Raw genomic sequence first — 24,156 nt, 5'->3', positions numbered from 1 at the left:
AAAATTTATGAGGGACGTGACACGGACTTGCTACGATTGGTATACTTAAAAACATGTTTTAAGCAGTTAGAAAAATTAGAATTATTTGTACACAATAAATTCTATAATCCACTTTAACCCTAGTTGAGAATAAGTAATTTTATCCATTTTGTGTGTTTTTGCATTTATAAGATGTTTATCAAACATTTAAATGTATAAGAAACAAATACATCTAACTCTTCGGCATTATAGACTAGTTGTGAACGATGTTCATATTAGGTAACAAGTACTCCCTCTGTTTTATTCAAGATGACCAACTTTCCTTTTTTGTCTGTCCCAATTAAAATGGTCACTTTTCAATTTTGAAAATAACCTTCTCTCTCATCTCTCCTCATTAAAATATTCAACTATACTTTTCCTCTCTACTTTATTCTACTTAACAACACTTCCTAAAATCTTGTGTCACTAAAAAATGTAGCCATCTTGAGTGGGACGGAGGGAGTAAGTTCTTTGTATAAGTAAACAATACTCTCTCCGTCCCACAAAAATAAGGACATTGTCCTTTTTCGTATGTCCCATAAAAATATTCCACATTCTTGAGTGGCACGAGATTTTTAATTAAATATTCCTTCCGTCCTGCTCAAGATGTTCGCATTCTTGAGTGACATGAGATTTTAGAAGAAGTTATTAGGTTGAGTAAGAAGAGAAAAGATATAGTTGAATATAATAATGAGGAGAAAGAAGAGAGGAATTAATTATCAAATATAGAAAATGGACATCTTCAATGAGACAAATTATAAAGAAAAGTTGAACATCTTGAGTAAAACGAAGGGACTATATTTTGTTTTTAGTGTTTGGCCTTCAATTTATCTAATATTGGTATTTATTTTTATTTGATAAACACCAATAAAATTAAATGAATTAGAAATGGAGATGGACTGATATATTGGACAGAATTATAGGATACTATTGCAAAAATTTAGACCGAATGATAAAAATACTGATGTGACAAGAGAAAAATAGAGATGCGCTAATTTATGTTCCTCTCATTGAACACACTTCTAGTACTAGTACTCCCCATCTTATAAAAATATATATATTTAAAACGATACGAGAACAAATGCAAGTTGAATCCATATTATTAGTAGTGTTTAAAGAGTTAAAATAGTAGAGCACACTACTGCAACAAATTTATATAATGAGTTAGAGGATAATTTTTGATAAATAAAAATATCTATATCTTTATAGAAAAGATGAAAATAAAAATTACTCTATATTTTTATCTAGGACAAAAGAAAAATGACCCACACGCTCCTCTCCCTCATTGTCCGCGGCTTTAATTTGAATTGAAGTTTCACTTTCAATTTCTTCATCATTTTCTATGGTTACAAATTCATTTGTTGCTGCACATCAAGCCCGTGCTAGACCAAGACAATAAACATCTTCTACCCTCAAATCTCTCTCTCACTCGCTATGTTCTTCTTTGGTTGACTTTACCGGATTATAAATTAATCCGATTTAATTACAACCTTGCTAGGGTTTTTCTCTTCCTTTTCTTCAATCGCTTTTTGATTCGCCATTGCTTTTTTCCAGGTAAGTTTTTGTGTTCACATCTTAGTCTCTAGCCTTTTATTCTGGGTCTTTTACTCTCCTATTTTCCATTCCTTTTTCTATATTCGCCCCGTTCTGGCAAAGGCTGAAAACTTCTCAACATTCAATTTATGTTTGCTTTCTAGTCTTCGTGATTTACTCTCTCGCCTTTAAACAAGAAAGTTTCCAAGATTGTGTTTTTGTTGAATTTACAAAATTGAGGCCGATTTCAAGTCTGGTCTCTAAATTTGTTGGATTTTTTTTTATAAATTGGATATATTCTCTTACTATTAACGGGTACTTGTTATGAATTTATTGCTACACTCGGTGGGACAGATGAATTTCAATTTTAAGCATTGAAAAAGATAGAAGATTAGGTATAGCATTTAGCGCATGGATTGTACCAAACCTTGTGATTTCAGAGAAGATTTGATTTGGGTGCCACTTTTCTGCTTTAAAGTGAGTAGTCATTTATAGCATAATAATACTACTCCCTCCGTCCCAGCTAAGATGACACATTTCTTAGTCAGCACGAGATTTTAGGAGTTGTTGGTTAATGTAGAGGGAAAGAGTGGGTGAAAGTATTAAATGGAGAGAAAAGGAGAGTTGAATATTTAATTGGAGTGAAAAAAGTGGATGGGTGTATTAATTGGTGGGAGAAGTTACCAAACACAAAATGTGTCATCTTGGTTGGGACAAACTAAAAAGGAACGTGTGTGTCACCTTAGTTGGGACAGAGGGAGTAGTTGTTTGTGAATCAATGAATACAGTATTCAAAGGCAAAAGTGGTAAGAGGATGGCATTTTAAGTTTCAATTTGTATTAAAGCAACTTGAAAAGTTCTACTATATTTTTTCCTGAACTTGTTAATGGTGCTCACATCTATACATTGAGCTGTGTCATAAAGTTTTATAACAGAGCTTCCGGGCTGTGTACATTGTTTTTGTGAGCTTTATTCTATCTAGTACAGTTGCGTTGTCAATCTTAAAAGTTAAAAAGTTTTTTGCATCTTTTCTGAATTAGCAATTGCCAACCTTTTAGAGATTATAATGTGGCAGTCACTGGATTTCATTGCTTCAATTTTACGGTTATATCATAAAACTAATGTTACTTATCATTGTATTTGCTGGATATGGAATGTGTATGTTTTATTTTATGTTATTCTGCTATATCTGTGACCAACTTAAGAAGCTATTATGATGGCAGTAGCTGTATTTTAATCATCTCATTTGTCCTTAGTTTTGTAGTTTTTCTTCAAATATGCAATTTATGATAATGTTGTGTTTGTGCTTAGTTTGTTCACTTGTTGTTGTGAGGTTGAACTGCATTCTGTTTTCTTGTTTGGTTTATATCGTTATCTTATGTATTATGGCGGAGTATATGTTTTGGTTTAGTTAACTTGAAAAGTGTCATGTGCAGGGCTCACCATACATGCTTCCGATGTCAAGTGGAAATTCCTACTATGATGACTTGCGAATGAAACCTGAGGTCATTGATCCATCAGAAAATGAAGACACATTGGACATTGGTGAACATGTCAATGACACCTCAGAAACTGCCTCAAAACCTAATGTGGCTGTCTCGACAAATGTCCGTGAACTTCTGGAATGCCCAGTTTGCTTGAATGCTATGTACCCTCCAATTAGTCAGGTACAAATATTTTGTTTCAAAACAACAAGGTTGGGCAGTCTTCAACTAGTTGTGCTTATATCGTATGGAATAATCTTTTCATGTCGTTTGTATTTGTCTCTCGAGTACATTGGTCAGTAATTTTTAATTCATAAGCATTAAGCACACACCACATACTTTTATTTCAAGGATGAAGATTGTTTCAAGAGAAAAAGTAGAGTATATAAAATAGCCTGCAAATAACAAGGCTCTGTCATTTCTGACTGTTTTATCTCTCCAGATCTTGGAAGCTTGACTGTAAAGTTTACTTCCAATTAATTGGGGCAGATACTAGTATCTGTTGTTTCATAAAATATGAATTGAGAAATACTTAGTGGCTGTAACAAAACATTTTATGGGAATACATGAATTTGTGGAATTAGAGAACTAACTTTCTAAAAATAATTCTTTTCTAGGCAGGGAACTTGCTGAAACTATTGTTATACGTAAGCAAAATATCAGTCCCATATTTTAATTTTAAATGAGGTTTTGTATGTGGTTTGATGCTACTGTTTTGGTCTACTAAAACAATTTTTTGACCACTTCCTTTTACTTTTATTTGTTACTTTGCCCTTTTTCTGGTTTTTTTGGTTCTTGCTCTAATAAAATTGGATTCATTTCCTTTTTCACTGCAGTGTTCCAATGGTCACACATTGTGTTCTGGTTGCAAACCCAGGGTGCACAACCGATGTCCAACTTGCAGGCATGAGCTTGGTAATATCCGTTGTCTGGCATTAGAGAAGGTTGCTGCATCCCTTGAGCTTCCATGTAAATATCAAAATTTTGGGTGCATAGGAATCTATCCTTACTACAGCAAGCTTAAACACGAATCTCAATGCGCTTATAGACCTTACAATTGTCCTTATGCCGGATCAGAGTGCTTGGTCAGTGGTGATATTCCATTTCTTGTGAGCCATTTGAAAGATGATCACAAAGTAGACATGCATAGCGGTAGTACTTTTAACCATCGCTATGTCAAATCAAATCCGCATGAAGTTGAGAATGCAACATGGATGCTTACGGTAGAGTCTATTTTCTCTTTCTCAACTTGTAATGTTTCTTTGCCAGCCGACTGCAAAACCCAGTGCATGCTTCCTTTCTTTGGTAAAAAATTTCTCCTGCAATTCAGTTGTTGCTTTTATTGATCTTTCAGGTTTTCAGTTGCTTTGGGCAGTATTTCTGTCTGCATTTCGAAGCATTTCAGCTTGGAATGGCACCAGTTTACATAGCATTTTTGCGGTTCATGGGCGATGACAATGAGGCAAAAAACTATAGCTATAGCCTAGAGGTTGGAGGTAATGGAAGGAAGATGATATGGCAAGGAGTGCCCAGGAGCATCCGGGACAGCCACCGAAAGGTTCGTGACAGTTTTGATGGGTTCATCATACAACGTAACATGGCACTCTTTTTCTCTGGTGGAGACAGGAAAGAGCTGAAGCTGCGGGTTACTGGTAGGATCTGGAAGGAGCAGTAACACGATCCTTGCCCAGCCCTTGTCGTAGTCTTAGAATTAGGTAGCTTCGTGTAGTACGATGGAATCTTCAGGTCATGTGTTTTGGGTAGAATACTCTTCGTGAATCAAATTACATGGTGAAGAATCCTCGTTAGTTATCGACTGTCATGTGTTAGGATCTTGAGTAGTGATGGTATGAATCTACTGCTTGTTGATGTTCATGTTGTATCTTTGTGCTTGGTAAAAACATTGCTGCAGGGAAACATGGGCTTTCAAGTATCTTACATAGTTTTGTGCAAGTACTACCTAGAGTTAAATGCATAAATATTAAAAATTCATAAACTTTGCCATTTTGCACATAACAGCAGTTTTCCCATAAAATGATATGCACTCTGCTAGTTTGTCATTGAATACAATGGTGATCTTGTGCAAAAATGTAAATGAAAAGATACTAATTAACTTGTGTTTATTGTTACCTTAGGGCATTCATAGTGTTGCCTTATTAGCTTCATTTTCAGTCTTGGTGGCATTCGCCTGGAGCCGGAACTACCCTAGTTTGTTGTTCTTGTTGTACATGTCAACAATTCTCTTGCCGCTATCGATGATTGGGTCATTAAAAACGTCAAGAAGCACATCCCAATCCAGTGAATACTTCTCTCAGCTGTCCTGATACGGAGTGAAAGCCGATAATACAGAACTATGATAAAGAAAATAAAGGACATACACTAACTAAGAAAGGAACAAAATCCTAACCTCATGACACTTGCCGAAACAAACTAATTGATCCCTTGGATATATTATACTTTTGTTCAGTTGTTTGAAATATTTATAGTGAACGTACAAGAATCCTAAACTTACATGTCGAAACAAACTAATTGGTCCAGTGGATATCTCTCTTTAATTGTTTGAACTTGACTAAAAGTCATCCGTGGTCCTAAACATATGGAGATTTTATGATTTTAGTTCATAGTAATATTTTCTTTTGAATTATTATATCCCGCACAATTGAAAACAGTCCAGATTTATTCCATTCTGGACGGAGCCATAAAAAATTAACGGTTAACGCCAGTTAAAGGTGTTTTGACCGGATTAAGGATTTAGATTAGAATATTTACTATTTTTTTGAAAATAAAATAATTGGCATTTGAAAAAGCAAATTAAAAACAAAAGGTTGTTCTTTAAAAATTGAAATAATGGGTTTCTACTTCTTTCTCATTTATATCCTGTCTTCTTCTTTCTCGATTCAAAATACTCTAAAAAATCCCAGTTCTTGCAAGAGCTCTAAAAAAGGAAATTGTGACATTTACTATGGGACGGAGGGAGTATAAGATAATTTCCAATCATAGATTCTGATTATAGAAAATTAAGTATGTTATTTGAAATTTTACTCCCTCCGTCCGCTAAATGTCCAAGTTTGACTCGGCATAAGTTTTAAGAAATATAAAGAAAAGTAAGTGGAAAAAGTTAGTGGAATGTAGGACCCACATTTATATATTAGGTTTATAATAAAATGTGAGTGTAATGAATTAGTGGAAAATGAGGTTCATTTACCAAAAATGGAAAAAAAGCAAAGTGGACAACATTTCGCTGACAGACTAAAATGACAAAACTGGACAACATTTCACGGACGGAGGGAGTATAATAGTACTCTCTCTGTCCCATTAAAAATGAAACATTTTCCTTTTTTTATTTTCCCATTAAAAATTAAACATTTTTTTAAAATGAGAACAATTCTATCTCGACTTTTTCATCTCTCTTATTTTACTCTCTCTTCATTAACTCACAAACAACGCTACATAAAATCTCGTGCCAATTTCCAAATGTTTCATTTTAAGTGGGATGGAGGGAGTATTATTATAAGAGCATCCACAATGGATTCCCTAGTGGAAGACCTAGTGAGAGTCCTAGTGGTTGCCACGTCAGCATACCCTATCTTTCTGCAATGGTGGAGCCCTAGTGCATGCCCTATTTATTATCCATTTCTCATTTCAATTTTAATTTTTTTTTACCAATTATAAATAGCAAAATTAAACTCCAAATTAAAAGAACTAGCAAAAAAGATACATTACTTAATTTAAAAGAAAAAAAATTACAACGAAAGAGGTACAATTTCAACGACCACTACGTGTCCAAACTTCTTCAATCATGTCGTTCATGAGTTGAAGATGAGCTTGTTGGTTGCGCATGCTCTCCTGAGCTTGTAATCTCTCGCTGACTCCATAGGCTAAACCTTGAACGACCGGCGGAGTTGCATGACCTGCGTTTGGAGCGGCTTCAGCGTCGGACCACTCACTAGCTGCACGACCTTCATCGTGAATAATCATGTTGTGCAAGATGATGCACGCGTACATGACATTGGCGATATGATGCCTGTACCAGGAACGAGCCGGGCCTTTCACTATTTCCCAACGCGCTTGAAGCACACCGAATCCTCGCTCCACGTCCTTCCATGCAGCTTCTTGGCGAGAAGCAAAAACTCTCTCCTGGAATCCGTTGGGCAGGAGATTGTCTTCAAGAAAACTGGCCATCTTGGATAAATGCCGTCGACTAAGTAGTACCCCATATGATGCTGTCGTCCGTTAGCAGTGAAGTTGATAACTGGACCGTTGCTATTGTATTGCTCGGTGAAGAGACTCGACGAGTTCAGCACATTGATGTCGTTGTTTAACCCCACCACGCCAAAGTGAGCATGCCAAATCCAAAGACTGTGGTCAACGATACGATGGCTTCAAGGATCATCGTTGGGTGGGTACCCTTATACCCATTGGTGAATTGGCCTCTCCACGCTGCAGGACAATTCTTCCACTCCCAGTGCATACAATCAATACTCCCTAACATTCCAGGAAAGTCGTGCACCGTACCGTGCATCCGCATCAGGTCCTGACAATCTTGGACATTCGGCTTGCGCAAATATGTGGCGCCGAAGGCGTCAATAACGCCAGCACAAAAATTTACCAGACACTCCCGGCCAGTTGTATCCCCGACGTGAAGATACTCGTTGAATATGTTCGCCGTAGTGCTGTATGCCAACTGACGAAGCGCAACCGTGCACTTCGTCAGCGGGGACAGACCCTTTCTGTGGGCCGCATCTTCCCGCTGCTGGAAGTACTCGTCGCGCGCCTCCATCGCGTGAACAATTTGGAGAAACAGCTCTCGCCGCATCCTAAATTGTCGGCGAAAAACCGTCGGTCCTCACCGGGGCTCATTGGCGAAGTAGTCCTCGAACAGATGGTTGATGAGCTAGGACATGATCTCGACGGACGGATATCCGTTGGCGGATGGGCCTCGGGACCTGCTCTTGGGCCTGCTGTTCGGCTTGCTCTTGCTCTTGTATTGCACGAATACCCGCGAGAATCTGGTTCCCGAAAGCAAATATTGCGCGTTCCATAGACCGACCCATATCTTCTCCGGGAAACATTTTGGAAAAGTGAGCGAAAGATAGATATTGCAATGGAGAGAGATTTGAGAGATGTATGAGAGTTGTGTGAAAAATGAGTGAAATTTAAGGTATATTTATAGATTTGAAAAAAAAAATGGAAAATGCGTCGATCGGGCAAACGCGTCATCGGGCGCGACTCTGCAAGTGGATGCCCGATCTCACGCCTGATGGATCGGGTGAGAGATCGGTCATCCCCGGGCATGCCCAACGTCTACAATGGATGCCCGATCAAGTCCGAGCCCGATCTCAGCCGATCGGGCGTGAGATCGGGCATCCATCTATTAGAGCATCTCCAATGGTCGGCTAGCGACCGGCTAGCCGATTCACGGCGCCGGCCGATCGGCTAGCCCAACCATTGGAGGCGGCCGGCGGGAAATCGGCGAGCCAATCGGCGTGGGCTGCAGCCGATCGCTCGGCGCTGGCCGATGCGCTGGCCGCCTTTGTGGCGGCCCGATCGGCCAACGCCGAATTTTGTTTTTTTGTTTTTTTTTTTAAAACCTATATAAACGCGATTTTCGTTTCATTTTCATTTACACCACTTGTTTTAACGAGTTTTCTCTCTCTCTAACTTTCTGTACAAGAGCATCATCGAGGGATGGATCACAACAACGAGTCCGGTCCGGCGACGAGTGGATCTCAGTACTCCCACGGTACGTGGGATCCTGGATGGGGCCAGATGGGCGGGCGATGGGCCCAGGTTTTAACGTCCCTCGGAGGCGGTTGATGGGGATGATGGCGGTGCGCCGGGGATGCGATGGGGGGAACCGTATGGGGGGTATGCGGGGGTATGCCGTGGGGGATGCCTGGCGGATGGGGCAGGGCGGGGCCGCGGCCAGTCAGCGCCGGGGTGGGGAGGTATGCTCCGGATGCGGCGGCCGAGGGATGCGAGGGGGGATGCAAGCACGGTATGCATCCCGTGATGCGGGGGGATGCAGGGGGTCACCGGAGGGGGGGGAGGGACACGGTCTATCGTCCCTCTCTGGATTTTTTTACGGCTTCGTCTCACACGTCGACCCCCGGTGGAGACGCAGTTCACGGCTAAGGGGTTCCGACGTGGGCTCGGATACCACGGGTGGCGGGCGGCGACGGCGAGGACGAGTAGAGAGTGGCGGGGCTCGTGTGTGGAAGCCCTTTTTTTAAAAAAAAAATCATGTACTTTTTTTTTTTAAATCTTTGTACTTTTTTTGAATGGAATGGATTAATTTTCCCGTATATGTGTCGTAAATTTAATTCCGTAATTAAATCGTAATTTTAATTCCGTAAATGTAGTATATTTTGAATTATTTTTATTGCGGCTGGCCTATGACTAGCCTATGGTTGGCCTAAATCTGATGTGGGAGGTGAATTTTTAGTGCTTTGCTGACGTGGCAGGAGAGAGAGAATGACTAGCCTATTCTTGGCCTATTTAGCATTGGAGAGGCTCTTATGGATAGAGCTGCCCAAGGTTTACCGAACTGGCGGTTAAAACCGAAACCGTAACCGGCGGTTACGGTTCCGAACCGAAACCGCGAAAAATATGCCGAACCGAAACCGTGAATTAGAACCGTGGTTCGGTTCAGGTTCCAAATTTTTTGAACCGAAACCGCGACCGAACCGCCGGTTCCGGACGGTTTCGAACCGGCGGTTTCACGGTTCCGAACCGCCAACGCAATGATAAATTTAAACATAGTTAATCCTTATATTAAAACTATACTCCATTAAATAAAACATTGTTGAATGATCCGGTTTATGAGTTTTATACTCTTATATAAATAACTTTCATTTTTAGATTTGGTAATATCCGTAGAAACAATAATGTGAGACAAAATTTTGTAGCAAAAATAACTTTATAATACTATTTGGTACAATTGGATGGTAAAAACATAAGATAAAAGATAATAAAATAAAAATAACTAAATTACAAGATGGAGTCTATGTTATATGGTTTATGGTAATAACTTTATAATACTATTTCCAATTTTATTAATTAACACATTTTTTTACGTATGGAATCTATGGAGTATGGATAATTATTAATAAATATTTATCCAACATTTTAAAATAAACTTAGAAGAATTGATTACTTTAAATAAAGTATAATAAATTAACATTGGTTAATGTCGTAGTCTTCAAAATTGATTGGTTGACGGTGGGCGATGGCTGCACTATTCAAAATTGATTGCATAAAACACCATTTCTTTTATTTTTATTTATTTATTTATTTATTCTTAAATGTTGATTTTAAATTCAAATTGGATCTCATTTCTCTCTATTTTTATCTATATTAAATACTCCTCTCTATCCATACTTACACTCACCTCATTTTAGTGTTAACAACTCAATTTAAACTATCCATTTCCTTGTTCCAATTTATTTTATAATATCAAACTATATGGCAAAAAAAAATTAACGGAAAAAACCGTGAAACTGTGAAACCGAACCTAAACCGCTACGAACCGTCCAAAAACCGGCGGTTCCGAACCGAAACCGAAACCGCCGGTTTTCGAACCGAAACCGAAACCGTGAAACAGCTTCACAGTTCGGTTCCGGTTCCATATTTTCCAAACCGGAACCGGCGGTTCCGAACTGAAATCGCCGGTTCATGAACCGTGGGCAGGTCTACTTATGGATGCTCTAAAGGAATGAGAGAAAAATTAAAAGAGTGGATTTGTGACTGCAGTCCAACTCTACTATGCATCGTAGCCAAAATCTAAAACCTCAAACATTGATCAAACTTCAACCCCTTTCACTTTCACCACCAACAATGGAGTCGCTGGTTCTGCAGCTCCACGACATCTCCGCCGTCAAATTCGGTGACTTCAAGCTCAAATCGGGCATCTCCTCCCCAATCTACATGGACCTCCGCCTCATAGTCTCCTACCCTTCCCTCCTCCGCCAGATTTCCCGCGGTCTCGTCGCCGCCGTCCCTTCCTCCTCCCGCTACGACGTCGTCTGTGGCGTCCCCTACACCGCTCTCCCCATCGCCACCTGCATTTCCGTCTCGTCCGGCGTTCCGATGGTCATGCGCCGCAAGGAGATCAAGGACTACGGCACCGCCAACGCTATTGAGGGCGCGTTTCTGCGAAATCAGACTTGTCTCGTCGTCGAAGACCTCGTCACCAGCGGCGCCTCCGTCATTGAGACAGCGGCGCCTCTCCGCGCGGCCGGGATGAACGTCGCCGACGCGGTTGTTATGATTGATAGGTGAAAAGAGAATTACTCTGCTAGCTATTTCCGGTATTTGTTTCTTTTATATCTGTTCATGCTAACAAATTTACCGCACTGATTGTTGTTTCCTTATTATTACTACTGCCTAGGGTTTTAATTCATTTCTCAATGTGCAAAAATATGTAATCAGTCATACTGATTGAAATATCTGCAATTTAGTATCACAAAAGCAGCATCTTAGTTTTCATCTGGGTGCTAATTTGCTTTCCATTTGCCTGTTGGCTTCTTGACGAAGGCACTAATTTTGAGGCTTATTATTATATTTTATTGTAACTCTGAGATTTCTGTGTCCAACAGCCAGATTATCTAGTAATCAGTCATATGATTGAGTATTTGAAGCTTAAGATCGTCAATCAAGTTCAAGAATTATCAATCTATATGAAAGAAAATGATAGATTAGCGTTGATTTCTTTTATCTATCCATCCATCCTATCACTTATAGAAAATGACCCTAAAACATATTGTCATTCATTAGAACGCCCGTCCTTGTACTTTCTCGGCTTGGAATTTGGATGCATCTGCTTTCACTTGCCAGTGTATTTTGCTTGATTTTATGTTTGTGTACCGCTCGTATGTCCTAGTAGATGCGCATAAAAGGTGACGCGTGCTCATTTCTGCATACTGAAAACTATTCTTTGAAAATCTATGTATCATCATACAGGGAACAGGGAGGGCGGGAAAATTTGGCAGAAAAAGGAATTGTATTACACTCTATGGTGACACTGAGGGAAATGGTCAGGATACTGAAGGAAAAGGAAAGAGTTTCCGAGGAGACTCAGAAGATGGTTGAAAGATTCTTGGAGGAGAACCAAAAGGTGTCAGTACCAGCGTCAGTGGCACCAACAACTGCTGGGGTCAGACATAGACTTCCATATGAAGAGAGGGCAAAAATGGCGAAGAACCCAATGGGAAAGAAATTGTTCGAGATAATGTCACAGAAGGAGACTAACTTGTGCTTGGCTGCTGATGTTGCAACTGCTTCAGAGTTGCTTGACTTAGCGGACAAGGTGAGATAAACACATTCTCCTCTTTACTATTGAATATGAGGCCTGAGGGTAGTATTGACATGAAGACATACTCTGTCTAATAAAATCTTCTTTCTCATTGGTTCATGTATTTCTCTGTATTAAATAAAAAAACAATGAATTCAGTAGTTGTGTATGTGCTGGTAGAAATCTGCTTATAGAGGAAGTTAGATTACTTAACTTTCTAATATCACTCCATGTGGTTTTCGTTCAACATTTGGTGATATGCTCGCTTAATGTATACTCCCTCCGTCCCATTAGAAATGAAGCATTTGTTTTTCGGCACGAGATTTTATGTAGTGTCATTTGTGAGTTAACGAGGAGAGAATAAAGTAAGAGAGATAAAAAAGTAGAGATGATGTGGTTCCCATTTCAGGAAACGTTTCATTTTTAATGGGACAACTCAAAAAGTATAATGTTTCACATTTTAATGGGACAAAGGGAGTAGTATATTTGTAACTGATTAATTACTTAACTTCGCATGTGGTTATTCCTGCTAAATATTGGTGACCTTTCTTTGAATATTTCTGCAGGTTGGACCAGAGATCTGCATGTTGAAAACCCATGCTGATACTTTACCTGATTTTATCCCAGATTTTGGATCTAAACTGCGTTCGGTATATTGCTAACTTCTGAGCATAATTTTCCTCATACATTAGAAATTGATGGAATTACATATTGCCCTAGGATTTATAGGACATCTCACGGAATCACGGTATACGTATTTCTAAGGTTACTCTAAAGATGGTGATGGTTCGGCCTTGGTTTATCATTAGTTGCAGTATCATATATTAGGATTTTAAAGATTTCTCCTGATTTTGTCTTACTTGTACTGACTGGACATGCTTTTTGCACCAATACTTTATTAACTTATTACAGTAGGTTGCTTCATGTCACCATGATTATTTATTAAAGGGGACTATCTTCTCTTAACAGAAAATTTCTGAAGTTCATATTCTCATTTTATTTGCCCTATTTAACATCATCTATCCCCTTATGAGCATACATACATTATGAAAATCAAGTGTTTCTAAGAAAGGTTTGTTACAAGGCATGAAGTAAATCTTTGTAGAGACTAATTCTGCATATCTTTTGAAGATCGCAGATAAACATAATTTCTTGATTTTTGAAGACCGGAAGTTTGCTGACGTTGGCAACACAGTCAGCATGCAGTATGCAGGGTACTCTTATATTGCATTTGGGAGTATATTTTTTGGCTGCTTTCCTTAAGATTTTTCACTTGTTTTCTGCAGTGGTATCTTCCATATATTGGACTGGGCAGATATAACAAATGCTCATATAATTTCAGGTCCCGGAATTGTGGATGGGCTAAAATCAAAGGTGTGTATTTAATACTCCCTCTGACCCTGAAAAGTATGCACTATTTCCTTATTAATCCGTCCCTGAAAAGTATAAACTTTCTAATTTTGGAATAGTTAAACAAAACATTACCCCTACGTATCATTTTATTTACAACTTATACCATTACACTGCACTACTAATGATGTGGAGCCCACTTTCTTCTAACACTACTTACACTACCCTTTATCTGTCTCATTCTTACTTTACCAATTATACATTAAAACCCGTGTCAATCCAAATGGTCATACTTTTCAGGGACGGAGGGAGTATACCTTTTGGCTCGGTTTGAGCCATGAGATGTTATGAAATACGACAGTTACTATATCATGTTTTCTGATGTGATAGGGTTTATCACATGGCAGAGGTTTGTTGCTGCTTGCTGAAATGAGTTCTCTTGGTAACTTTGCTACTGGCGACTATACATCTGCAGCTGTGAAAATTGCGGAGGATCATTCAGATTTTGTTATTGGTTTCATATCTGTGAATCCTGCTTCATGGCCTAGTGGACCCGGAAATCCATCCTTTATTCACGCCACTCCTGGTGTTCAAATGGTAAAAGGTGGAGATGCATTGGGCCAACAATATAATACTCCAGAGTCTGTAAGTGATTTTTTACCCGATCTACTACTTTTCATTTCTTATAGTTATAGTCAGAGTAGATTAGCACATATAGACTATAGTGGTGCAGCTTGTTCTGTCTCACCTTGTTTTGGGTTTTAGCAAGATAACTTATTTCTTCAATTCTTCTTACAAATAGATAATTTGTTAACCTATAACTATAATTTCATACTATTATGGATATCTATAGTTAATTGACAATAATGAAAAGTAGTAATAATCTTGTTATACACTTATTACTTAGAAAGTATTCATAAGTCCATTCACCATATTTTTAGTTGTTTATACTATATAGTCAAATTGATATTGTCTAGTATATTCAGTGTAGTAGTACTCCCTCCGTCCCACTCAAGATGTCCACATTCTTGAGTGGTACATGATTTTAGGAAGAGTTGTTAGGGGAGTAAGTAGGGAGAAACAATGTAGTTGAATATTAATGAGGAGAGAGGAGAAAGGAATTTATTTTCAAATATAGAAAGTGAACATCTTAAGTGGGACAAATAAAAAAGGAAAGGCTATATAGAGTATATAAATGGATTTATTCAAATAATAAACAAATCTTAAAACATAACAAATAATCATTTATAACCATTGGATTAGAAGATCTAATAGAGGGAGATGATCAAAGTATAACTAATCTGAAATGCATAACTAGAGAACAAGAATTTAGTTCACTATAAGAGCGATATTAGTTCACTATAAGAGCGATAGTGAAGGATTTACTCCGTGAATGATTTAGTTCACTATCATGGCATTTTGGTTCACTTATTTTCACATTCGTATTGTGAACTAAAATGCCTTTATAGTTAACCAAATCTCTCTTGTAGTGAACTAAATTCGTGATATCTAGTTATGCATTTAAGTAATGATTGCTCTGTATCGCTACTCCATACATAACTATGTAAGTATAACATACTTTTCAGTTATGGTATTACCAATTTTTTTGCCACTTTGATTTAGTTAACAAATTTACATTATTTGTCAATCACAAATCTTCATTGATTTTCATTTCATATTTGTGAATCATATTGTCTTACATTTTTAAAATTTGGGTCATTCAGAAATTAAAAATAACTATTTGCCACGTTTTTTATTCATATTTATCATCATTGTCATTGATTTCTGGTATTCTTGTTTCAGGTTATTGAAGAGAGAGGCAGCGACGTTATAATAGTTGGCCGCGGAATCATAAATGCGAAAAATCCTGCAGAGGCAGCTCGTGAATATCGGCTTCAAGGATGGAATGCATACTTAGTCAGCTGCAAGTAAATGAAGTCTATACTTACCTTGGTAAGAATTCTTGATCATGTCATACAAAACTAAGTAGAACTACAAGATTGTGTGATGCAGAAGAGTATTCCGAGGAAAAGAAATTAAGAATTTGGGAGTTTTCATTTGAGATAATAAATTAGCTACATCGTTGTTAAGTTGCAAGTGTGTCTGGTTTGTGCAGAAGCATTGAATCAAACACGGCTTTGTCTGGCGAGTAGCACAAGAGCAACTGTAACAGGAGCGAATATGATGAACAAGGCCTGTGCAAGATTGGGCTGAGTGATTTCTGGAAATATAATGCTTCCGTATTTGATCGCTGCTGCACCTGCGACGGATGCGCCTCCTAACTGCACCAAATACTTCACATCTTCCTGTCCAAATATCCATCCACCTACTTAGAAATGTATTCCTCAACATTGTCCTTTTAACTTGAAGAATATCTAATTCTTTTTAACAAGTCTCTTATATGTCTTATTTGTGTTATCCAATTTACTTAACACCCACCCTTATGTGTTACCCCCTCCGTTTCCTCGTAATTAAGTCATTTTTCTATTTCAAAAAATTCCCTAATAGTTGAGTCATTTTTATATTCCACCTCAAGTGATTGACTGGTTTTCATTTCTATTTTATTATTTATTTACTTAACTTGCTTAACATAATTTTTCTTAAATCCTATGGAAAAAACCCAACCCCATTAATCCATTATAGAGGGACATAGGGAGTATAAGGGTAGATGGTAGTAATCGAACTTGTGTATTAGCATATGATCTCTCTACCAAGTCAATTTACGACCAAAACAACCACTTGAAGATATGTGAAAACCAAACAATGTGTGGTTGTGAATGAAAATGGAGGTGCTCACTTTCAAACGCTACACGGTCTATTTTTACAAAGAAGAAGAATCTGCAATCATAAATGATAAATTGGTAATGTTGGATTCTGACCTGAGAAACGAAGGCTGCCTTGTCATCGGCGGTCTGGTTACTCTGGCGCTTGGACAATGCCAGTATTGGTAATATCCTCCTTAACGACGTCGTCTTGGGATGATGATTGTTTGGCAGGAATGATGCAATTGAGGAGCGATGAATTGCCAAGGTTGCTGCTGCGGCTGCCATTTATTTTATCTTTAGCCCAAAGTTAAAGATAAGAGAGAATATAAATTGGATAAAATATGTTGTCACTAAAGACGGCGCTTCCCACAATGTGCCCAAAATTAAACGTCCTAACTGAGTAACATAAACACATATTCTAAACTTAGACTATGATTAGAATATTAATTATAAATTCAAGAGTTGTTCGAATAACCCGTTACAAAATTTACCAGACGTAATATAAGTAAAAAATAGAAAAAGGAGAATGAATACAAGGAAAAATCTGTGTAACTAAAACAGAAAACTTTGATGGGCCAATTTTTGCAACATGAGATATGGCAGTACGTTTAGTTCATCCAAGTCGTTTATTTCGGAATATGGGTCAGAGATTAAATTCGTTGATCTTTTAAAATATGAGTTCGAGCCATGTGAATTTTTCAAAAGGGTATTTTACTTTTTTATATTTTTTATCTTCTTTTTTGTTATTATTTCTCTCCAAATATTTATAAATTGAACTAACCACCCTTTACATTTTGATCCAATTTCTCAAAAATTCAATTGAAATTCTGCTCCACTCCTAGCCGAGAGTTCTGTGCTCCATTCCAAAACTCAATCGAAATTCTCCACTCCAAATTTACAATCGAAATTCTATTTCTCACTCGCCGTCTCCGCTTCCACTCATTCATATTGATTAGTTCTTTAATTTTAATGAGCAATTGCTTTAATGTATTTCCCCTTCTTTGTAGGATGACAATCGGTACTCGCAGTGAGAGGTGCCCATTTTGAGACAATTTTCCAAAGTATATTACAGTTTTTTCAAAACAAAAAATAGCACAGATTAGGGATATGCAATTCGGATAATATATTGGTATACTTTCCATAAATGGAATGTTCATATTTTTATGGAACGGATGAAAATCGAAAATATATATATTTTTATAGTACGGTGAGAGTAATAGTTTAACAATAAAGTAAAATCACCACGTGTTCAATTGGACCTCCAGTTATATGCCTAATGGTTTTCTCAAGAAAATGACAAAGCTCAAAACTCAACTATTAATGAAGCGTTTCCTTGGAAAAGGAAACCTTGTGCACTACATAGAATTCGAGTTTACTTTTCTGTGACAATATAAGCTATTCCCTCCGTTCGTTCGTATACAGAAGTCCCACTTCTTTCCGATACAATTTTTAGAAATGTTAAAAGAAGTGGGTGAAAGAAAATTAGTGGAATATGAGTCCCACTTACATATATTAGTTTTAAATGACATATGAGTGAAATTAGTTGGTGGAATGCGCGAGGCCACTTTACCATTTATGGTAATTATGAATCGAGACTCATATTCGCGGACGGACCAAAATAGAAAAAAAGGGACTCCTATTTGCAGAGTATCAACTTATTAAGAACAGTTCGGTTTCAAATCAAGAACACATTAAAAAGGAAAACTAAACGCAACACATGTAAAACGAGATGGAATTTATTAAGAGATCAATCACAATGTAATGGACGATATATTTTATTTGATAGAGAAATAGGTAGAGATGATCATGTAAGAGTAGAGTTGGGTTTGGAGGGGTTGGTGAAACAAGTGAAGAGACACACAATATCCTGTGAGCTGCATCCTTGGTAGCAAGAAACGGGTTGGAACCCGCAGCCCAAAGTGCAGCCTATCGCTGCTTGAAAACACTTGATTAGGCACTGCCCTATTTGAGACTGTTGCGCTTCTGAACTCTGCTGCATATATATTATAACGAGAGCGAACGTCATCATCATCTTCGTCGTCTTCATTTTGCGGGTTTTTCTTTAGTTTTCTTAGCAATGATCAACTTCACCTTGATCATGCATGCTTTTTATAGGTTGGAAGTGGAACATACATCTATTTTTAGTTTCATATATATATATATATATATATATAGGGGTGCATTATAATGATAACCCCAATTTGTGTGATAACCCTATAACTAAATCTCCACCACACATTTTTAAAATATGTGGTCTAGATTTAATCTAACAAAACTATCATTTTATCAAATAAAACTATCATTTTCGGATATATTAAGGGCAAAATTGTCATTTCGTTTTAAAATTTGGTGGGAAAGAAGGAAACTTGACTCAAACGCTCCATTCAATTTCTCTCACACTCAAACCCTGCATTCAATTTCTCTCACAATCAAACCCTCTGAATCGCGTTTCAAAGCCTTCGAATCGAAGGAAAAATCATCCGATTCTGGAATATGTCGAAGGAAAACGCTCAAGCATCATCGAAGAAAGGTTGGATGAAGTTTATTACTTATTTCACTTTTGATTTTGCTCGATTTATCATTTTGCTGGAGATTTTCTCGATTTTTTTTAGATTCTGTAGTTTTTTAGTGTAGATATTTCTTATATTTATACAATATCGTTCATGCATAACAATATTGAGAACAATCTATATATTTAGATTTACATTTTGCTGTGTATGCTGCTGGTGTGTGTTTTTCTGTGTTTGTGTGTGTGTTTTGCTTTGTTTATGTGTGTTTTGCTGTGTGTGTGTTGCTATGTGTTTGGTTGATCTGTTTAAATGTAGAAATTGTGCTTTTGCTTGATAAAATGATACTTTGGGTGCATAAAATGATAGTTTCTGAAAATGATAAAATGATACTTTGTGAATAGTGTTTTGTTCTACTTAAGTGACAAGTTATGCCCTCTCTGCTTTTTTGAACTCATTGAAATTTAGAAAATGATAGTTTCAGAAGATAAAATGATAATTGCCCTTGATAAAATGATGGTTTTACATTATAAAATGATAGTTTCATGGGATAAAATGATAGTTTACATTATAAAATGATAGTTTCATGGGATAAAATGATACTTTATGTTTGTTTGTGTGTGTGTCCTGATGCTACTGCTGCTGTGTTTGTGTGTGTTGTTGTGTGTGTCTCTGTGTTTTTGTGTGTGTGTGTGTGTTGCTATGTGTTTGGTTGATCTGTTTAAATGTAGAAATTGTGCCTTTGCTTGATAAAATGATACTTTGGGTGCATAAAATGATAGTTTCTGAAAATGATAAAATGATACTTTGTGAATAGTGTTTTGTTCTACTTAAGTGACAAGTTATGCCCTCTCTGCTTTTTTGAACTCATTGAAATTTAGAAAATGATAGTTTCAGAAGATAAAATGATAATTGCCCTTGATAAAATGATAGTTTCATGGGATAAAATGATACTTTGACTTTATATAATGACATAAACTGTTTAACACACTGAAATCTTTTGTTTATTAGGAAAGAACATTCGTGATGATGATGATGATGAACATAGAACATTAGCAGAAGAAGTAGAACATATAAGAAATAAGAAGAAAAGAAAGAATGATGATGCAACTGATGGTAAGACAGCTTCAAAGAAGGGCAAGAAAAAAGTTGTTGAAGATAGTACAGTCATTAAGACAGCAACTTTGGCAGGAAGAAGGAATACTGACTTCTTCGTTGACATGCTTGAATCTCTAAACGAGAATCAAAGAAGAGCTGTTCGAGAGATTGGGTTTGGCGCACTCCTAAACTTCAATATAAGAAGTTTCCCAAGAGCATTAGCGTATTATCTGATCTACAACTTTAACCGTAAAAGTTCATCAATTGAGTTGAACAGTGGGGAATCACTTTTTTTAGATGATGAAGATGTTCACATAACTCTTGGGTTCCCGATTGGATCTTTACCTATCAATAAAAGCAAATTTCAGAAAAATACCCACATCAAAACTGAAATTGCTAGATTCTGTAAAGGTGGAGAGAAAAAAATGGTGCCAAAGTATGTTGTAGAGCAGATGGAGAGAGACAAAGAAGGTGGTGAGTTGTTTAAATGGACTTTTATGGTTCTCATGGAGTATGCCTTGATTAACACTCCTGCTGATGGAAATTTGAGGCCAAAAATTTTAGATTACATAGCTGATGTTGAGAATATCAAACAATACAATTGGTGTAGCTATGTCATATCTAGATTGCATGAAACACAAAAGAGGTGGAAAAAAGACACAGCAAAGATATTTACCGGGCCAGTTATCTTTGTAGTGGTAAGAATATATTTGTTTTCCATTGTCTATGAATCTATTTACAGAAAAACTAATATTTAGTTTTTGTTTAATGTAGGCTTGTTACGTGGACAGGATTGTCTTTGAAAAAAAAATGGTGCCAAGATGTTATCCAACAGTGAAAGGATGGACTGCCGAACTGTTGAAAGAAAGACAAAGAGCAGAAATGGAGAATTCAACATTTGGTCTGGGTCATAAGTATGACCGATATAAAAAGCAGCCACATGAAGAAAATGATGAAGATGACGAAGATGATGAATCTCAAGATGTAGAAGTTTTGAAGACAAATGATCATGATGAAGTGGGGACAACCAGTGAATGGGAGAATTTCATAAATGAATGGAAGGGAGCTGCAAAGGATGTTAAAGCCTCAATGTTGAAGATGGTTGATGTCCTTGAAGCAGCGCCGGATAAACTCAGGAATCTCAATAGCTTTAAGATAATCTGTGATACAACGAGAAATGCAATGGGATTGAGAGAGGAAGGTGTGCAGCATGTTATAGAAAGTCAGAATACAATGACACAGGCTATAAACAATGATGAAACTGATGATCCTGAATGGATTGATATCATGATTGAGTTAACTAAAGCTGCTGAGAGGACATATATATTGAAAAATAGGAATGAGTTCCCTACCTTCACTCTGATACCTGAATGTGATGACAGTCCTAATGAGAATCAAGAATTTAATCGGGAAAAGGATATGGAGAAGGAAAAAGATGATGAGGTGGAAAACGAGCAAGAGAAACAGAATGAAAGCGAAAAGGAAATGGCTAATAAAGCAGCTGGAAAAGAAAAGGAAAAAGTTTCAGAGAAAGAAGTTCAGAATGAAGAATATGAGGTAACTTTTAAAAATGATAGTTTAAGTACATAAAATGATTGTTTATATGGTTAAAATGATATAGGTTTGATGATGTTTTTTGGTGGTTCTGTTTTATTTGAAAACTGATACTTTTGCATCATAAAATGATAGTTTAAGCGGATAAAATGATACTTTTGCATGATAAAATGATAAAATGATAGTTTCGGGGAATAAAATGATAGGTTCTGTGAATAAAATGATACTTTTGTTTCATAATGATAGTTTTAGATTTTTGGCTGATAATGTGATAGTTCCTGTAGGTAAAATAGTATCCCTTCTGTCAATAACAATTTATATTTTTTTTAAATGAAAGCATGACAGAGTTGATACCATAATATCCACTGTCATGGAGGATATCCACAGAGATGATGAAGTTTTAAAACAGAGAGAAGAAAATTTGAATAAGGAGAAAGTGGTTTCTCAAGAAGATGATGAAGTTTTAAAACAAAGAGAAGAAAATTTGAATAAGGACAAAGGGAAGAAGATGGTTTCTCAAGATCCTCCAGTCGAAAAGGAGAAAGTGGTCAGAACAACAAAGAAAATTGTTGAAGCAATGTGCTCTCCCTACAATGTCAGAGCAGTAAATCTGAAAGGAAAGCTGAATAAAGAAGAGAGAGAAATAATGTACTGGTTGATGGCAGATGAAGAAAGTGAACAGTAAGTTTTGAATTACATAATTATATTCTTATTCAGTTCTTTTAACTAACATTAAATATGAATTTGAAATCAGTTATGAGGTAGTTTATGAGAACGACAAGATCACAATGTTCAAGATTGACTTCCACAGCCTTGCTCCACGTACATACGTCAGGATCAACATCATAGATGCATGGGTTGTGTTCCTCAACCACAATGAAAAATTCAAATCAAAGGCATCACCGAGTCGTCTTTTCATCAACACCACACCTACGGTACAGTAAACGAGTAAATAAATAATAGTATTACATTAAAAGTTAAAATATATTTACAAAAATGTAAACATGACAGATTTACAACATTACTGCAAGGAGATCTGGTTGGACTGAAGCAGAGAGTCGAGAAAGATTTTGCTCAAACTTGAATGAATTTGTGTCAAAGATTGAAAATTTCAAATGGGAAAATTATGACCTGGTAAGTAATAATTAGATATACATTACAGAACAGGGGTGCGTTATAATGATAACCCATATTTATGTGATAAGCTAATAACCCTATCATTTTATGGGTCAAAAGTATCATTTTTACTAAAAATGATATTTATACATGATAAAATGATATTTTTCGTCCATAAAATGATATTCTGTTCTATAAAATGATACTTTTCTTCCATAAAATGAGGGTTATTAGGTTATCACCATAAATATGGGTTATGATATGATCACATCCCTTACAGAACAACATACCTATATTTTTGAAAATGACATTTATATATAATGTTTTGAAAATTAGATATTCTTTCCGATCTGGGCGTATGAACATTATTATATCATCTGCTTCAATCTCAAAATGCAAATGATGGATGTGATTGACAATTCTCTGGTTAGTGAAGATTTACTTGAGAAGAAATATGAAGATGCACCAAGTACTCTGGTATGTTTAGTTAAATGCATTCAATATTTATTAGTTAAAATGCATTGAATATAATTCAGTATGGAACATAATATAATTTTTAATCAACCTCATGTATGTTTTGTGTTATTTGAATAGAGAAATTTCTTCCGAACTTATCTTGGAAATGGAGTCAATCCATCAATGGGAAGAACTGTCAAACTGTCAAAAACCAGATACATGAATATGCCATGGCAGAACGATACAAATAAAGTTGACTGTGGAATTTATGTGATGCGCCATTTGGAGACTTACATGGGTGGTCCTGTTCGTAACTGGAATTCGGGTTTAACGAAGAAGGGAACAGAGTCTTTCATAAAACTCCGTGCCAGATATACTGAAGCATTGCTTATTGGAGATACTAACAAGAAGGCTTTTGAGACACTTACAATGATAAAGAAGAAGTTTGAGAATGACAGCAAAAAAGGAGAAATTGATGTTGAAAAGATGATCAGAGAATTTAAACCCCTTGTATACTAACTTATATGACTTGATAATAGCGTTTTGTAATAGTGGTTTCGAATATAATCACCCAAAATTATCATTTTATCTGCTGCAAGTATGATTTTGTCATTTTATCAGTCAGAAGTATCATTTTATCATTTTATCTGCTCCAAGTATCATTTTTTCAGGTTAAAGTATCATTTTATCAGTTTATAAACAAAAGAATGATGTTATAAGCCAAAATGTCATTTTATAAGCCCAAAGTATCATTTTATCTACTGCAAGTATCATTTTGTCATTTTATCAGTCAGAAGTATCATTTTATCATTTTATCTGCTCCAAGTATCATTTTTTCAGGTTAAAGTATCATTTTATCAGTTTATAAACAAAAGAATGATGTTATAAGCCAAAATGTCATTTTATAAGCCCAAAGTATCATTTTATCTACTGCAAGTATCATTTTGTCATTTTATCAGTCAGAAGTATCATTTTATCATTTT

General features: G+C 36.6%; 5 protein-coding genes across 6 annotated transcripts; 2 read left to right on the top strand and 3 right to left on the bottom strand.

Moving 5' to 3' along the window:
* Positions 1-1,344: 1,344 nt before the first annotated feature.
* On the top strand, positions 1,345-4,973 carry LOC125223775 (E3 ubiquitin-protein ligase DIS1-like). Of its 2 annotated transcripts, none has more exons than XM_048127071.1 (4): positions 1,345-1,572; positions 2,988-3,218; positions 3,872-4,258; positions 4,390-4,973. In XM_048127071.1, exons 2-4 carry the CDS (start codon positions 3,000-3,002, stop codon positions 4,708-4,710), a joined length of 927 nt encoding a protein of 308 aa, XP_047983028.1. In that variant the 5' UTR covers positions 1,345-1,572; positions 2,988-2,999; the 3' UTR covers positions 4,711-4,973. The 2 variants fall into 2 exon arrangements, with proteins under 2 accessions (XP_047983028.1, XP_047983027.1); XM_048127070.1 differs by lacking the exon at positions 1,345-1,572 and adding an exon at positions 1,659-2,028.
* Positions 4,974-6,800: 1,827 nt separating this feature from the next.
* Positions 6,801-7,217, bottom strand: LOC125221077. The gene has a single exon (XM_048123207.1). The coding sequence runs from the start codon at positions 7,215-7,217 to the stop codon at positions 6,801-6,803; it is 417 nt and encodes a 138-aa protein (XP_047979164.1).
* A 136-nt stretch (positions 7,218-7,353) lies between these two features.
* Positions 7,354-7,815, bottom strand: LOC125221075. The gene has a single exon (XM_048123205.1). It carries the CDS (start codon positions 7,813-7,815, stop codon positions 7,354-7,356), a length of 462 nt encoding a protein of 153 aa, XP_047979162.1.
* A 2,964-nt stretch (positions 7,816-10,779) lies between these two features.
* On the top strand, positions 10,780-16,086 carry LOC125223863 (uridine 5'-monophosphate synthase-like). Its single transcript, XM_048127170.1, has 8 exons — positions 10,780-11,311; positions 11,997-12,342; positions 12,894-12,977; positions 13,459-13,541; positions 13,614-13,701; positions 14,068-14,322; positions 15,481-15,630; positions 15,794-16,086. The coding sequence occupies exons 1-7, from the start codon at positions 10,800-10,802 to the stop codon at positions 15,607-15,609; spliced, it is 1,497 nt and encodes a 498-aa protein (XP_047983127.1). The 5' UTR covers positions 10,780-10,799; the 3' UTR covers positions 15,610-15,630; positions 15,794-16,086.
* LOC125223864 lies at positions 15,714-16,760 on the bottom strand. The gene is made up of 2 exons (XM_048127171.1): positions 16,557-16,760; positions 15,714-15,983 (listed from the first exon to the last, which is right to left on the bottom strand). The coding sequence occupies exons 1-2, from the start codon at positions 16,725-16,727 to the stop codon at positions 15,804-15,806; spliced, it is 351 nt and encodes a 116-aa protein (XP_047983128.1). The 5' UTR covers positions 16,728-16,760; the 3' UTR covers positions 15,714-15,803.
* Between the last annotated feature and the right edge of the window lie 7,396 nt (positions 16,761-24,156).

Source organism: Salvia hispanica, chromosome 4, assembly GCF_023119035.1.
Source record: "Salvia hispanica cultivar TCC Black 2014 chromosome 4, UniMelb_Shisp_WGS_1.0, whole genome shotgun sequence".
Taxonomy (NCBI): Eukaryota; Viridiplantae; Streptophyta; class Magnoliopsida; order Lamiales; family Lamiaceae; genus Salvia; species Salvia hispanica.
This window is presented reverse-complemented; position numbering and strand designations above follow the sequence as displayed.

What these genes read in the sequence shown, in the direction of transcription:
- LOC125223864 (XM_048127171.1), bottom strand. Translation starts at nt 16,727, where the DNA reads ATGGCAGCCGCAGCAGCAACCTTGGCAATTCATCGCTCCTCAATTGCA. An exon ending in AGGCAGCCTTCGTTTCTCAG is followed by an intron (nt 15,984 to 16,556) that starts GTCAGAATCCAA and finishes ATATTTGGACAG; the next exon opens with GAAGATGTGAAGTATTTGGT.
- LOC125223775 (XM_048127070.1), top strand. Translation starts at nt 1,963, where the DNA reads ATGGATTGTACCAAACCTTGTGATTTCAGAGAAGATTTGATTTGGGTG. An exon ending in TGCCACTTTTCTGCTTTAAA is followed by an intron (nt 2,029 to 2,987) that starts GTGAGTAGTCAT and finishes TGTCATGTGCAG; the next exon opens with GGCTCACCATACATGCTTCC. An exon ending in ATGCAACATGGATGCTTACG is followed by an intron (nt 4,259 to 4,389) that starts GTAGAGTCTATT and finishes TTGATCTTTCAG; the next exon opens with GTTTTCAGTTGCTTTGGGCA.
- LOC125221075 (XM_048123205.1), bottom strand. Translation starts at nt 7,815, where the DNA reads ATGGAGGCGCGCGACGAGTACTTCCAGCAGCGGGAAGATGCGGCCCAC.
- LOC125221077 (XM_048123207.1), bottom strand. Translation starts at nt 7,217, where the DNA reads ATGGCCAGTTTTCTTGAAGACAATCTCCTGCCCAACGGATTCCAGGAG.
- LOC125223863 (XM_048127170.1), top strand. Translation starts at nt 10,800, where the DNA reads ATGCATCGTAGCCAAAATCTAAAACCTCAAACATTGATCAAACTTCAA. An exon ending in GCGGTTGTTATGATTGATAG is followed by an intron (nt 11,312 to 11,996) that starts GTGAAAAGAGAA and finishes ATCATCATACAG; the next exon opens with GGAACAGGGAGGGCGGGAAA. An exon ending in TTGGATCTAAACTGCGTTCG is followed by an intron (nt 12,978 to 13,458) that starts GTATATTGCTAA and finishes TATCTTTTGAAG; the next exon opens with ATCGCAGATAAACATAATTT.